At 32.5% G+C, this 17,913-nt stretch overlaps 1 protein-coding gene across 1 annotated transcript in view; it reads left to right on the plus strand.

The window, feature by feature from the left end:
- LOC128956323 (aquaporin-4-like) overlaps nucleotides 1-16,524 on the plus strand; it is a 32,349-nt gene extending 15,825 nt beyond the window's left edge. Inside the window, exons 4-6 of the mRNA XM_054302037.1 lie at nucleotides 9,735-9,815; nucleotides 13,923-14,040; nucleotides 16,058-16,524. Of these exons, the coding sequence (XP_054158012.1) occupies nucleotides 9,735-9,815; nucleotides 13,923-14,040; nucleotides 16,058-16,485 (627 nt within the window). The 3' untranslated portion in view covers nucleotides 16,486-16,524. The remainder of the gene's footprint in view (nucleotides 1-9,734; nucleotides 9,816-13,922; nucleotides 14,041-16,057) is intronic.
- Nucleotides 16,525-17,913: the final 1,389 nt, after the last annotated feature.

Below are 17,913 nucleotides of genomic sequence, written 5' to 3' on the forward strand. Positions count from 1 at the left end.
TTTGTTGTGAATACAAGATTTTTATTACCCCTTAAATTTTATAATATAAAATATATACTTTACTTTATTTTATATTATTATATACAGTAATATTGTACTCTAACTTGTATTATAATGTAGACTCACTTATTTTAAATTAAAAGATTAGACACTCATTAATAGTAAAGAGAGATTTTTATGAGCTTTTCTAAAGTATTAGTTTTTTTTATTATTTTAAAACTATAGTCAATAGAGAAATTGTAGTCAAATGAATGACTTTGTTTGAAGAAATATATATATAAAAAGTAATTTAAAGCTAAAGTTAATTTTATATAATATTATTTTTTGTAGTTATATATATATATATATTGTATATAATGTGATACTATGAGTGTCTCTCAATATAATAGTAACACACAATATACACACACAAAAAAAACAAAATAGTTTTATGGATTGATTTTGACAATAGTGTGTCAGTCAATCTTTAGTAATAATAATAATAACAACAACAAAATCGGTGCAATAAATTGCAATTGATATATCATTTAACTAACTTTCAATATGTGTGTATCTGTGTGTGTGTGTGTGTGTGTGTGTGTGTGTGTGTGTGTGTGTGTGTGTGTGTGTGTGTGTGTGTGTTATTGTATTATTTTAAAAGTTAAATTAGGTTTGTTTTGTTTTTTTTGTTGTTAACGATTTACTCAAATTGTATCAAATAATATAAATAAAGTTTGTCTTATTTTTTTTTGTCTCTTAAACACCAATTTTCTAGATTTTTATTTATTGTAATTGTCTCTCACAAGTATTTAATATTATTTCAAAAAATTTATTTAGATATCCAATTAAATTGCCAGATAAGAAATAATTGATTGTTGTTTAAGCGATTTTTGAGGTCAATAAAAATAATTTTTATTGATAATTAGCTGCTGTGATAAGATATAAACTTTTATAGTATCATTATTAATACAAATTATCATATAATATTATAGATTAATTTTTAAAAAATTGATTTAAATTATAAGTTTACAATTTTTTAAAAACTTATTATCTAATAAATTGCTGAATAATGTCAATCTTATTAGTATTTATCGATGAAAAATTAAGTCGATAACACATAATTATAATTTAATAATAATTAAATGTTGTTTTATAAACTAGTTAGCCTTCAATATGTTGTAATAGTTTTATTCTCTTAAATAATTGAAACAAAAAAGTAATTATAAATTATTTTTCAAAAAAATAACAATTATTTTTTATTATCAAAAAATTTTTACTGAAATATTTCTCAAAATAATATTATCATTAATTACAATATATTATTTTTAATATTGTAAGACGGGATTCGGGTCGCTGCGGAACTTCGGCCTTACGCGGAGCCTCTATCCACACTGACTGCCGGTTGGTGGAGTTGAACCGCAATCAGGTCTTACAATGGGTATAACCTGATGTGGACAGTCGCGAGCTATGCGAGTCCTACGATTGCACACACCTATCTTTGTAGGTGATGTCCCGGACAACAGATAGTTAGACTCAACCAATTGCCCAGCAATTGGTGGCCACTTATGATACACACGAACAATAGGTTTTAATGTGTTTTATTAACTTAAACTATTTATATATACATTAAAATTAATAGTAGATATTATACGGTATTAATTATATTAATAATTAGGCCAACAGGCCATTATAGCCAACACGTGTAAAACACGGCTTATATTTACGGCTAACCAACCATATAACTATGCGACTGTTTTAGTCGGCTTACAAAACGACACTACTGTTCAAAACAGAGACCCGGATACTAATACATGTATCTATACTCAGGTTTTGAACCTAAATCTAATATAAATATAATTAATAGTTGAGAAACAACTATAATACAAATATTATACTGATAATACTAAATATCAATATTACAAATTGAATAATTAATTATATGACTATATGGAGAAAACATAAACTTATATTATAACCATAATTCCGCAAAACCAGCGGTTTGTCTTTCATTCCCCACCACTGCGACTGACGTCCTCGTCAAGTCTAATGTCTTTTATTGGTATATGAGCCGTTGGGGTGGTTTTCGCCCCCTCTGACTCCGTCTCAACACAGGTATAGTGTCAACACTATCTGTGACTCCGACCTGAGAGTCGTTACTAACTCCCGTCTCATCGTTGTCTTCGATATCAATACTATCGGTAGTATTGAGGTCATTGTTCAGTGGATATGGAAGTCTTGTCGACTCTACCACTTCTCTGTCATAATAAGGCTTTAATTTGTTAACGTGAATCACATCAAAGTGTGGCATATCTTCGGCCGTTTCAACAATGATGTAATTTACTGGTCCGACTCGGTTGAGCACCCGATACGGGCCTACATATCGATCCAGTAGTTTACTGTATCTTTGAGTGTCTAAGTGTGGTCTCCTAACCAACACTAAGTCATCCCTTTTGAACTCAAAGTCCACTCGATTTTTGTCGACTCGTATTTTATTGTCCATCTGTGACGACTTTATCGCTTCGGCCGCGACTTTCCGGGCAAAGTTTAGTCGATCAATCGAGTCCTCTATTGTCTCCTTTTCGGTGATCAAGTTCTCTAATCCCGACTTGAGATCAATAGTTTCAATCGCTTGTCTCCCAAAACATAAGTAATACGGAGTATATCCTGTTGTCTTATGTTTTGCCGTATTGTAGGCCAACATTACTTGACCCACATATCGATGCCAATCGCGTTTCAAACCGGACAGAATGGCCAGACTCACGCCAACCACTTTGTTATAACATTCCGTCTGTCCGTTACTACTCGGCGAATAGGATGTTGTCCTTATGTGACGAATTCCGTGTCTATTGTAGAATTCGGTAATTCTTCGACTTAGAAAACAAGTGCCTCTGTCGGTGATAAACTCCCGACATTTACCGAAGACCGGAAACACTCCGTCCTCAATACATCTGATCACTTGTTTGTCTGTTGCTTGTATTAAAGGGAATATAAATGCAAATTTCGTTAATCTATCGTTCACTGTTAGGCAATATTGGTGACCGCCTGTCGATCGGAGCATCGGTCCAATAATATCCATAGACAGTGATTCATGTGCCTGTTTGGCCACATGCATCGGTAGTACATATCCTCGGGTCGGTTTTGTTTCAAGTTTACGAACCTGACAACTATGACACGACCTTACATGTGTCACTACATCGGTATACATTGTGTCCCAATAATACTTCTCTTTTATCCTTTCATATGTCTTTGTCTGTCCTAAATGAGATGCCATTTCATGACCGTTGGTCAGTACCATCTTTACCAACTCTTCCGGTACACAAAGTAAATAATTTATGCTGTCATTAGTAATATCTTTTCGATACATCAACTCTTTGTATATGACATAGTTGTCGTATACGTGATCGATGTCCCGTTTTCGGCCTTCATATCGGCCTTCGAGTATAGCAAACTTAATCGCCAATTTAGCATCTCTTCTTTGAGCGTCTTTAAACTTCTTCGGAGTCAGATCGCCAAAGATATCATCTGATTCAGGAGCAGCCCTTCCATACATATGAAGTGCTTTAGCATTTAACCTAGTGTCCATCAACTCATCCCCGTTTTCTTCCGGTTCATTTAGTGGACATTCCGGTGGTGTATTTCGACTTATATAGTCGGCGTCGATATGACTCTTAGCATTGTTGTATCTGATGTCGAGATCATAACATTGTAAAGTTAAGCTCCAGTAGCTTAACTGCCCGTTCGGGTCTTTAACTTTCAATAGAAAACACAGGCCGTGACAGTCTGTGAAGACCTGGACACGCCTGCCGTGAACATAGTGGCGTAATTTCTTTAACGCGTAGACAATACTCAGGCATTCCCTTTCTGTCGCACTATAGGCACGTCTCTCAACATCGGTGGTAGTCCTACTAACACAAGCAATCAGTTTGTCGCCATCCGGTTCTTCTTGGAGTAGATGTGCGGCAATCCCAAACAACGATGCATCACTTCTTAATTTAATTGGGTATTTCGGGTCGTAGAAAGTTAATATCGGCTCTTCAGCGATACAACTCTTCAGCGTTTCGTACGCCTGCTGTTGACTTTCATCCCATACCCATTCGATACCTTTCCTTAAAAGTTTCGTCAACGGTTCGGCTTTATCGGCAAAATTCAATATAAACCGTCTAAAGAATCCGACGTATCCCAGAAAACCACGGACTTCACTGATATTCTCGGGTTTTCTTGTGTTTAACCAGTCTTTGACTCGATCGCTGTCTGGTTGAACACCTTCTTCAGACACCATGTGTCCTAAAAACGAAACTTTCTTTTGTGCCATTCGACACTTCGTCGGCTTTAACTTTAAGTCGAATTCTCTCATTCTCTCGAACGCGTCTTTTAATCGGTCGATATGTTCTGTAAAATCTGTTGAATACAACAGTATATCGTCGATATAATAAAACAAATGTTGTCTGTTGACGGGTCCTAATATCTCATTCATTACTCTCGAGCAGACAGCAGGACTCAGATGCAACCCAAAAGGTAAGTAATTGAATTGGTATAATCCTCTGAATGTCGTGAAACTTGTAACTTCCCGTGTGTCCGGTGACAACGGGATCTGCCAAAAGAAACTTGCGCAGTCCATTGTTGAGAATATTTTCGACCCCGACAAACATGTCATAAAGTCTTCAAGTAACGGCATCGGGTAGTTGTCCCGTCGGATCAACTTATTTACCTTTTTATAGTTAACACAAAGTCGTATCGATTTATCTTTCTTGTCCACCAATACTATCGGTGAACTCCAGGCCGAGTTACTGGGACTAATGATCCCCCGTTTCAACATGTCGTCCAACATCTCTGAGATCACCTTCTTCTCGGTGTCCGATGTTCGGTACGGCTGCTGTATTACCGGTTTTGCGTCCCCGACGTCAATTCGGTACTCTAATGTTGTCAAACGGCCTAATTCATCGGATCCAGTGGCGAACCTGTCTCTATAGGTGCACAATAGATCCTCTAACACTGACCTTTGTTTATCTGTTAACTGTTCCCCGATGTCGAAGCTTTTCACGAACTCAACTCTTTCCTCATCTGTCATAGACTGATGTACTCGAGTTGTTGTCTTCCTTTCCCGACTGGCTTTGAGGTTAGGCGTCCACTTAATAATCTGGGAATCTTGGTTTACCGGTTTGATTACGGCCACTGGTGTGTTGGCCACTAACTTCACCCGGTCTTCCGTAGCATTAATAACAATTAGTCGACACTTTGCCGACTTTGGTTTCAGTATTCCCAGTCCAACATCCAGTCCTTGTTTACTGACTTTACTGTTGGTTTCTACCAAACAGTAGTCCTTTTCAAGGGATACTATTTTACACTGGACTGTTGTTTCCGATCTCGCCTCTAACCATTGCGTTCGGGTTGTATATGCGTGTCCCGACACGTTCGGTACTGTTAGTTTGGCAACTCTATGGCCAGACTTTCCAATTGTCATCATTTTCCCGGATTTGACTTTTCGTTCGGCGAATAATAATGACTCATAATATGGACCTAATGGATCTCTATTGAGTTGACCATCAACTGGAGTCCATGACTTCGCAGACTTATAGAATGGCCAACACTTGACTTCATTAGACCTGACTTTCGCTAACATTCGTACCTCTTCTTTGTTTGCTTTTACGTATTGGTACGGATTGTTAATATTTCCCGAGTTTTCACGAATGTATTGTTCCGAACAAACATTCTCCTGGAAATCAATTATCCTTAAGCCGGCAATTATCGCGATCCCCATCGATTTGATGAAGTCGTCTCCCAATATGATCGGTGGATATCCATTTTCGGCCACCGCGACAACCATTTCTAGCGATCGACCTGAAAAGGCGATCCGTACTTTGGCTACTCCGTCGGGTGTGATGGGTTGTCCATCTGCGCCTTCTAACGGTTTACGCTTCCACTCATATAACTCTAATCCCAAATAACCGGCAAAATCCGAGTGAACTGTAGTGATACACCCGCCTGTGTCCAGCAATGCTTTCGAGGGCACACCGTTGATCACTACCGTAACAATCGGTACATCAGATAAGTCGAGTCCTTTCAATAGATCCACATTTTTCTTAGATGGAAACATTATCCTTTTTGATAAATCCGCTCTATTTTCCCAATTGACATCAATTAGCTTTGGTTTCATATTTCTATTGTGACGGCTAGTCTTTTCCTCGACTTCATCGTCACTCTCCTCAACATCAGATTTATCTCGCAGATGCTGTGGTTGTTTACGATCTCTAGTATTCTTTGGTTTCTTCGGGCTCTCCTTCTTAGGATATCTTTTGTCGAACTTCTTCGGTCCGCTGTCTCTCCCAACTCGTTTGGGTAGACGACAATCCCGTGAGAAGTGACCCGGTTTACCACAATTGAAGCACTTGTAGTCTTTCCGTTCTGTTGTAGACTTAATAGTCTTCGCGTCCTTGATTTCTGGCTTTCTAGCGGCTGTGGCGGCGGTTCGTCTTTCGGCTGATTGATATAAATCCGCCGTTTCCTCTCTTGCCATGAGTTTATGCTTCACTTGATCCATGGTTGTGAATCCATCCAATTGAGTGGCGATCTGTGCACTTTTCAAACCTTTTTTAATGGTTTTAATCAGTGCCTCGTCCGGTAGATTCAGACCTGTGGCTAATCTTTGGACTCTTACGGCGAACGCTATCGGCGTTTCACCGTTCTTCCGCTCGGCTCCCATGAGTCGAGTGAAGTCGCCAACTCCTCCCGGTCCCAACATATAATGTTTCCGGAAATTATATTCAAACAACTCCCATGTTTTAAGCAATGGATCCGCCAATACGACTGTGCGATAAAAATCCATTCCCGAGTCTTTCATACAATTCGGTAGGTATTTAAACTTATCCACTTTAGTCCATCCACGACCTTCCGCTAACAACTCATAGTTGTCCAGCCAATCATGTGCTGACGCATACTCTCCATCGAAGACTGGCATTTCCGGATACTTCGGCGCTTTTGTCTTCGGATCGGATCTCGCCTTTAATTCCTTTAATATCTCAATCAGAGCTGGATCTGCTCCTTGTGAGCTGACATGGGATAGGGTATCGTCATCATCCTTCTCCTTGTCTTTCTTCATTTGATCCAACTCGTCCAATGCGAGCCGATATTTGTCCTCCATTTCGGACAACCTTTTAGTTAGATCTTCGATTAGATCATTAAGACGGCCTATTTCTTGTGCCATTTCCGATGAGTTGTCGTTATCCTCGAGACTTGATTCAAAAGCCTCGTCTACTAATCCTCTATGTTGTGCTATCAATTGTGCTCTCGTCCTAACCATCCGGTGCTATATATTCAGATTGTTACCCCGCACCTCCACCAAAGATGTAAGACGAGATTCGGGTCGCTGCGGAACTTCGGCCTTACGCGGAGCCTCTATCCACACTGACTGCCGGTTGGTGGAGTTGAACCGCAATCAGGTCTTACAATGGGTATAACCTGATGTGGACAGTCGCGAGCTATGCGAGTCCTACGATTGCACACACCTATCTTTGTAGGTGATGTCCCGGACAACAGATAGTTAGACTCAACCAATTGCCCAGCAATTGGTGGCCACTTATGATACACACGAACAATAGGTTTTAATGTGTTTTATTAACTTAAACTATTTATATATACATTAAAATTAATAGTAGATATTATACGGTATTAATTATATTAATAATTAGGCCAACAGGCCATTATAGCCAACACGTGTAAAACACGGCTTATATTTACGGCTAACCAACCATATAACTATGCGACTGTTTTAGTCGGCTTACAAAACGACACTACTGTTCAAAACAGAGACCCGGATACTAATACATGTATCTATACTCAGGTTTTGAACCTAAATCTAATATAAATATAATTAATAGTTGAGAAACAACTATAATACAAATATTATACTGATAATACTAAATATCAATATTACAAATTGAATAATTAATTATATGACTATATGGAGAAAACATAAACTTATATTATAACCATAATTCCGCAAAACCAGCGGTTTGTCTTTCAATATATTGAATCAAAAAATTTTTGCAATATTTCCAATCAATAATACAAGTAAATGATTTAAGACAACAACAAAAAAAGATTAATATTATGTGAGCGGCGGAGATATATACTATATATATATATATATAAACTTATATAACAATATTAATTGTGATAATACCTGAGCCGACTATTGAGCTCATGTTATTGAGTATCGGTTTTCTCTCTATGTCTAGAAATTGAGGTCAGAAAATAGTTTGGTTAATATAATAAATTCAAAACCAAAAATACAGTTAAGTATTGTATTGTATATACTATTAGAGCTCACGTTTAATGACATTAATGAATATCTTAAGTTATTTTATATATTAAGACTTTAGTTTCCACTCATTCATTATTATTGATTAACATACAGTAAAAAAAACTATTTGATACCCGAAATCACTACAAATATAATGAGAGAAAAGTGTTATGTATTTTCAAGTGAAATGTTTTTTTCTAGAGAAATGAGTCGACACACAAAAATAAAACACAGTAAATGCATTACAATTGAGACTGTCTTAGGAATTGAAAACGATTTTTTTGGGCTTAAAATTAAATACATGTCTTAAATAAGAGAGAGAGAGAGAGAGAGAGAGAGAGAGAGTCGGGAGAAAAATTAGGGTTTATTTCTCAAATGGAGTGTCGCTCTTGAGTTTGGATATCACATCTCTCTCTCTCTCTCTCTCTCTCTCTCTCTCTCTCTCTCTCTCTCTCTCTCTCTCTCTTAACCAAACACTAACCTTATAGTTGTCAATCTCGTTAAATGCCTGATTGAGTTTATGTTTTGTTTGTAATTAAAGAGAGGATCAACCGTTTGGAAAACAAAACTTAATTTCCATTAGATTTTTCTACAAAAACTATTGATCGAAACAGATAAAGAAAAACCGAAAGTGTTATATATATATTCAATATATATATAATATGAGGGGATCATAAATTGGTGGGGGTCAGCACAACCACCACCACTAACAAAAGTGTTGCCTATAATTTGACTCAAACTAAATACATAGTCATTAATTAAAATGGATTCAATCATTAATGAAGTGAATCTGTTTTATAACTTTTTGTTTTAACCCGAAAAATCCTATTTCTATATATATATATAGTATATACAGTATATATATATACAATATAATTTATATAACAACATTTAAGTTTCCAATTTAATATAAAATCTAATTTTAGGTTATATTTTATCTGATAGAAAACTAATACAAGTGATGCTTTTTGAAAATAATAAATAAATTACTAATTTAGTTCATGTATTCAACATTTTATCTCCAATTTCATCATCTAATTGACTCATTTTTTCTCTATCTATCTCTTAGCCACACATAAACCATAAATCGATTGCATGCATGCGTGGCATTCAATTAATAATAGAGAATTAAAATTAATTAAAGTATAATACCATATAAAATGAGATTTTAATTGTGATATCTCTCTCTCTCTCTCTCTCTCTCTCTCTCTCTCTCTCACACACACACACACACACACATACATACAAAGTTGATTGCAATCCCATTAAGTAATTATTTATATATTTTCTCTCTTATATTTTCCTCCATTCACATCGATGGACAAAACATTTATATAAAAACGGGGCGACAAATACACATTGATGATGGCATTGATAAATATCATTGACATACCAATATGATATTACCAACTGTGCAAAATATATACACACACGGCTGATCTCTTGGTCACTATAGTTACCGGCCAGTGGTGCATCACTGAACCCGGCGCGCACATTGGGACCGGCATTTGTCATGAATCGATGGAAAAATCATTGGGTAAGTCAAAACAACAACAAAAAAATGCAATCAAATCATATTTGAAACCATTATTATTATTATTATTGACCATTCAATAAGTACTGTAAGTACTGTACTGTTAGTACTATGAAGTGGTGACCGACAAAAAATATATTATATACGGTATATGAAAGTGAGATATGAAATAAATAAACTCTTAAAGCAAAGTAATAGTTCATAACCTATCATAAGTAGTTGTGTTCAATATATCAGTTATTTCTTTCACTTTCGACGACGTCTAGTGTGATAAGTGTCTCAATAGCTCTCTCTCTCTCTCTCTCTCTCTCTCTCTCTCTCTCTCTCTCTCTCTCTCTCTCTCTTACTTTTTTTTCTCTCACTCACTCACTCTCTTTCCCTCATCTTTTTTCTTTCCATTATTCCTCTCAAACTTTGACTTATATTATAGTTTCTTATATTAGCCAAAGTCTGGGGGTTAGCCGACTGTCAGTCATATAGACATTATCGGAGTAGTTAGTGGAGTAGTAGTAGTAGTAGTAGTAGTAGTGGAGGTTTAACTTAAAAAATGGTTATATTATTTGTAACGCAATAATGATTTCTTTAGGGAAATATTTGGACAGTTGTCTGCTAGAGAGTCTCCTAAAGTTTAGTCTCTCCTCTATTTATTTATGTGTCAAACAAACAACAAGAGAAAGAGAGAGAAATGAAAAGACATGAATTAAAAACAATTAATAGAAATGTTGGGTTTGTTTTTATTTTTAGTACAATTTCATGTAATTTAAGGTAACAGAGACCTTAAGGGGAGGTTTGTGTGTATGTTATAGCAAACATACAGTTGAACTTTGCTTTCCAAATGTAAGCCCTGAGCGATATGTCTTCAATATGTTTATTTCACTATTGATATCGACATTGTAAGCAAAAAATAGGAAAAGTTGTCATCCGTTTTTTAGGTCTCTCTATCTCTCTCTTAATATATGTTTATAATATTTTTCACATATTTATGGATATGGTTTGCGATGTTAATCATCGATCCAATACTATAAGGAGTCGTTATATATATAAAATATATTTAAAGATTGAAAGAGAGAGAGAGAGAGAGAGAGAGAGAGAGAGAGAGAGAGAGAGAGAAAGAGAGAAGTGGCAAAACTCGACAAAAATTCATATAACACTTCCTTATAATACCGAAAAAACGCATATATTATGTGACACATCTATATAAAAGTTATAAATTTTATGCATATACTGTATATTTATATATATAATAATATATTAAATTTATAAGATCTACAAAATTGTATAATACTGTATTGCAAGAAGTAATGCATAACATGTTAGGACATAACATAAAACATCATATTTTTATGATATGATATGATATTATTATTATATATGGTATTGTTTGCCATAAAACTTCAGTTCACTTCAATTATCAAAACATAACCGATTTGTGTCAAAAAATGCTTGTTATTTATAGTTATAAAAAAATTGTGTATAAAATTAATTGCTTCTGCAATCATGAGATAAGCACCCAAACACTGCTGCGGTAAATAAGCTACTAATCTGACTCTTAATTTTAATATAGGATCAAATACTACTACACATACCATATCTAATAATAATAATAACAATTATATTATATTATTGTTGTTGTTATTGTTATTATTAATATAACAAGAATAATATTTTTATTTCTAAATATAATAATAATAATAATAATTGTGAAATTATTCTCGAAGATTTATCATCATATTTTCTCTAAGATATATACAGTATATATATATATATATATATATATATTAAACACTGTATAACAGTGCCATTATTGATGATAGATATTACATACAAAAATTTATTATATAGCTATTATTCGTGTTATCACATTTGTGTGTATGTATGAGTGGGTGAGTGAGTGAGTGAAAGTGAGTGAAAGAGGAGAGAGAGAGAGAGAGATGTAATACCTATTTTGATATTTATAAATAATGTTTATTACGGTTTGATTTCCCGTATGACTTTCCCGAGTAGTATATACTGTATATAAAGTTAGTACTATTCATAGTATCGGTGGTAATGACTTTAAGCGAAACAAACAAACAAAAAATATAAGCCAAAAGACAAACTTTGTGTTATACAGTATTATATTATATAATAGGAAACTCAGGTAAAGATATTTTTTGTTTGAAAGTAAATTCATTGTTTACACACACTATTGTTAAGACAGTGTGTGTGTGTGTGTGTGTGTAGTGCTTTCATCCGCAAAAATAAAATATAAGTATATAATAATAATAATAATAAGAGTTATATTAATAATAGTAATAACAAATTCTTGTGCGGACAGCAAATCGTTATAGTTTTAGTAGTAATTGAAGTGATGTATGGTATGGCTGGTAGTGTATGCAGACAGTGATGGCGCAAACAATAGATATATACATATATACAGTATATATATATATATATATAACAATTGGGTAGTGAATGGATTGTTTGGTGTGTGTGTTGTCTATGTTTTGAGGCTAAGTATCGTTTGCCTAATCTATCGATTTTCTGCATTCGTGGCACACATTTTCGGCGCTCAATTGCAACTCAATTCAAGTGTGTTTTTTAGTGCTATATATTTATATGATATAAGAGGAGACAATCAACACACACACACACACACACACACATACCACTCATAGTACTGAAAACAGCTAAAAATTGTTTTATCAAACCTTTAAAAAACAAGAATATATTTTAAAGAGAGAGAGAGAGAGAGAGAGAGAGAGAGAGAGAGAGAGATGCAATGTTCATATTATTTTATGTATGACTAGACAGAAACGACAGTTCACTATAAAATATATGTGACTATATTGCATAAATACATTGTATGTATAGATAGATACTGTGTCTATATTGTATAATATACGATATACTGTATGTATTTATATATTGTATATACAATATATATTATATATAAAAAAGTGTATTTTAAAGGCTTAGCTTTTGCTTTGCATTTATTATATATTTTCTTTAACAACAACCAACAAAAAAACTTATATTATTTTGATATTGAAATCCAATACTCGAAGCTTAGTTAAGGCGACAAAAATAAAATATATATAAAAATATTTAACAATTCTGAGCGCTTCTCCTATTATTCTGTCTATTCTTTTGTTCTTTTAGTTGATCTGCTTTTGTATACAATTTTTATTATTATATTTATATATACTGTCTATAGTTTTTATTATATAAACTGAATCCCCAATAGTTTCTAATTTTTGTTTTTCCTATTGTTAGGTATTTTTCTCTATCTTTATAACAGTATAAATATATTTATTCTCCAATGAGTTTCTTATCCATAGGCTATCTATCCTTTTAGAGTAAATGGTGAACACAGCTATGGTTTTGAAATTAGGACCCAAAATGCTTTTGAGTATCGGTTCAGAGCCTCAAACAGTATTGACGAAAAGTATTGGTTCATAAAAGTTATATATTTTTGAAGAAATCAATCTCATGAGAGACAAACTTTTCCATAGCTTTCCATAGATCTCTCTCTCTCTCTCTCTCTCTCTCTCTCTCTACACTAAATAAAGCCATTGTATTGTATGGCGAAAGTAGTAGACGTGAGTTGAGAGTGAAGAGCACATACATTGAGAATGAGTTTGAAAAGACTTTTATACAATACATGACTCCAGTGTTGAGTACATCTCATTGAATAATAGCTTTAACAAACACATTGACTCAAATTGAGATGTTATATATATATATATAGTATATACAATATATATATATATATATCTTGTTGGTATGTATGTGTCGGTGCGCTAAATGGGATGACAATATCACACTCACTCACTCACTCATTCACTCACATATATATAGGATGACGACCTGAAAGTGATTGTTGTGAGTTTGAAAAGCCGTTATCACACACACAGACAAAAAACTATAGAAAACTGTGTTTTAAAAAATATCGCTTCAATTAACTTTACAATCATTTTTCAAAATTAACTCTTATTTAATGGAGTATATATTATAGACTATAAAACAGTATAAACAGTATTAATATAAAGTTAACAATAACTGACATATCAAACTGCTCTGAAAATGACAATTAATTTATTAATTACTAACTATATTACTATTTTACAGGTCTATTGGTTGGGCCCTATATTGGGTGGAGTAGTGGCCGGATTGATATATGAGTTTATATTTGATACCAAAAAATCTGGTCAATTGATACGCGAGGCCTTTGATGAAGTGGAAAGAGGTTTGTTGTTGTGTTTTATATTTGTTTGTCTGTCAATTGAAAATCTTTTAAAAGTCAATTGATTTCCAATATATAAAGTTTATACATCAAGTGATAGGGAGAGAGAGAGAGAGAGAGAGAGAGAGAGAGAGAGAGAGAGAGAGAGAGAGAGATCGGATATAAAACATTGAATTTGAAAATAACATTACAAAGCATTACAAAACAACTGTAACAAACAAATAGGTATCAAATCAGATAAAGATAAAACCTAGAGAATCATGAAAATCAAGTGCATTGAAAATAAGATTTATTTATTTCTTTGTTGGTATAGTACAAGTGTATTACTGTATATTAGAGATCTTACCAAAAAAATGTTAGGTCTCAACAAATAGTTAGAAGAAAACACCAACTAATAAGATTTGTTACATCCCTTTCCCAGTCATATATAGTATAAACCAAAAGTGATATTACCCCCACCCCACCAAAAATAGCGTAGGATATTAGGATATTTTTTTGTTAATTTTATGCCAATCATATCATATATGAAAATGACTTTTTTGTGGCTTACGTTATATTATATTTTTTATAGATATATATTCTTGCAATCGATTGTCAAAAGCATAGCCCGAAAAAAAAGTATTGCATAAAAAATATTTATCCAATTTATTGAATTGTTAGGTCTTTTTTCAAAGCTTTTTATTTGTTGGTCCCTATAAACTCATTATGTATTCCTCATCTGAACTGTAAATCTCAGTGACTTTTATCTGAATTGATGATTTTTGCTACATTATATTACAGTAGTATAGTTGTATATATATATATATATACAATATATTCCAGAATATTCCATACAATTCATATATACAAAGTTTAGTACAGAATATTCTTTGCGATTCAGATTCAGATTTTGTTTTTTCTTATGTATTTTTTGTACTTTTTTTAAGACATTTTATATCATAATAAATACAGAATATTCTGTTCATTTCTATTCATTTATATATACAATACATTTATAGTTTTTTTTTTGGTTATCTATTGGCCCCAAAATAGTTATTCAATACAAACTCATGTTTTGCTTCAAAAAATATATATAAGATATATAATACTAATAATAATAATAGGTTTAATGGTATAGATTTCTGATGCCTTATCACAGGAAATATACTTATTTTTCTGTGTTTTTCTGATCGCATATATATATATATATTTATTGAGAGAAACCGAAAAATAAGGCAATCGATGCACAATTTTATATGTTATTTGATTTCCTTATGTATACCAATCTATAGTATTTAATATATATTTATATATTGTATATGTCGGCCAAACAAACAAAGTGTAGACCAAACTATTGATTTGTTCCGTAAGATCACCATATGGTGCAACACAGGTCTTATAGCCAGAGGAAGGCGCGCTCTTAAACCAATTTTTTGCTAAAATTATTACTTTAATTTCAACGCACATGTGTTTAGTTATAGAAAAAGAGAAACAGTCAGTCAGTACTAACAATATATATATATTCAGTGCTATATATATATATTTCTATGGTTTTTTCATTGCCTAATATACAATATATTGTATATATATATGTATTGTGAAGTTTATGCCAAACAAACAGAAAAAATAATACATTTTTGAATCACAAAATCAGAAGTCGCAAAAAAACTTCAAACGTCTCTCTCTCTCTCTCTCTTTCTCTAAAAAAATCTAACCCTTAAAGTGAGTGCTTTTCCCATGAGTTTTGTTTGCCAGTAGTGATGGCTTGTGTTGTATAATATGTATGCCATAGCAGTTGTTATATGTACTGTATGTATGTATGTATGTCTTATGAGAAACATTAGCACAATCGATGGGCAAATGCCTTATACAGTATATATAGTATATATTAGTCTTCAATCGCTTTGATTTATGTCTTTTGACTGTATTTTTTTGTTTAGTTTTTCTATGATTTTTATGAATTCTCACTTTTTTAAAAAATCACAATTTTATTTTTTGTTTCTTTTTTTGTATGTCTGTATCAATCAATACTTACTGTTAGATTCAAATATTGACGACGATTACGAAGATCCGGACATCAAGATTAACAATAAGCCGGTGGTTGCCTACAGTACCACATCGGCCACGTCGTCGGGCAGCAGTAGTGGTCACCGTAGTAATCATACACAACAGAGTACTGTACCCAATGGTGGTCCCGGTGTTCATTACGAAACGTTCAGGACTCTGGCCCAAATTAATACATACACACCGACACCGGCAGCCATGGACGGCGTGTACGGCACTAGTAGTGGCGGAACACCGCATCACGTTAAGCTGCCGTCCAATAACTATCATCTGAATAACTCAAACTATGCCGGCGTTTACGGTACACAACGCTACGGACACAACACCTTAAGACAACTTCCCTCTCGTATGGATTACGGCGCTTCCATACCAGTATCTACCGGTCCCGGCAATACCAAGTTTTAATTTATTAAACCAAAATATATATTATAATTTTGTTTATATATATATAAAATATTAGCATTAATTTAATTCTTCATATGTAAATATATTGTCATTTTTACAGATGTTATGATAAAAATTTTATTATATTTAAATATTATAGATATATAGATATCTTTCATGATTTTTGTTGTTGTTTTTAGTTAAATACGATACGTATTATATATCCCACTAAAAAACATACATATAAATGGGTCTCTTAAGGGAAGGGAAGGGAAAGGCGTTTATAAAATGCTTGGCTTTTAAAAGATATAATTTATATGTTTTGTCAGATATTTCTTGCGAGGAAAAAACAGAGCCACAGAAATAAAAATTAATTTAATTACGAAACAAACAAACAATAATAATAATAATTAAATGTCACAATTTATTGTATTGAAAAGAAAAAATAATTTTTTTTCAAACAAAAGGATAAAAAATAAAGCAAATCATAAAAATATTTTCAGAGAAAGAGAGAGATAACAGCAAATTATTGGACATTTTTATTAGTTATATAATAAATAATATTATATTATTATAAATATATCTGTGAATTACATTTCTATATAATAGTATATATATATATTAATATATAGTATTTTTGTGTCTAATGTTTTCTTATGTTTTTTATGAAATAATGTTTTTCAGTATAAAAAAGGCAATGAAAATAATGTGTATTCGCTTTCGGCAATACTGTACTGATTAGCCGTATATTATTATTATGTATTGCTGTATTATTATTATTATTATTATTATCATATTGTACTGTAGTTATTATTATTTTATATATATATATATATTATAAATTATCAGTGAGTTTTATGTATTGTAAATAATTAATTAAAAACTACTGCTATTACTAATAATATATATATATAAAAATATATACATAAAAATTTTCAACACACATATAAGGCAACACAAAAACTCCCAGTTTTTTACTATGTATTATATATTATTATACTATACTTTCATTAAAATTAATGAATTCCTGTATAAATATGTTTCGTATAAAATATAAAAGTTTTTATTTTATTTTATTATTAGTTTGCTGTTGAAGTAAATAATAAGTTTTTTTTAAAAAAAAAATTCAGAGTAAGTCAAAAAAGTAAGTAAAAATCGATTTTGTTATATATATATATATATATATATATATAATTTATATATAAAATATACACTCATTTATGGCTTTAACAACACAAGTGAGCGAAAGGGGAGCAAAAAAATTTCTTTTGAGGTGACTATCCATAAGTCGCTCATATAGTTTAGTAGTAGTTTAATAAATACCGTATATTTGTCTGAATTTTCAATCGACTCTACAAAACAAACTCATTGAACAACAAAGAAGTTGAAGAGGAAAAAGAAGTATATTATATACAAAAACTACAACAACAACAATAATAATAATAATAA

The sequence above is a fragment of the Oppia nitens genome, unplaced genomic scaffold (assembly GCF_028296485.1).
Source record: "Oppia nitens isolate AA-2021 unplaced genomic scaffold, nextdenovo-longstitch-racon4-pilon3 scaffold2_pilon_pilon_pilon, whole genome shotgun sequence".
NCBI lineage: Eukaryota > Metazoa > Arthropoda > Arachnida > Sarcoptiformes > Oppiidae > Oppia > Oppia nitens.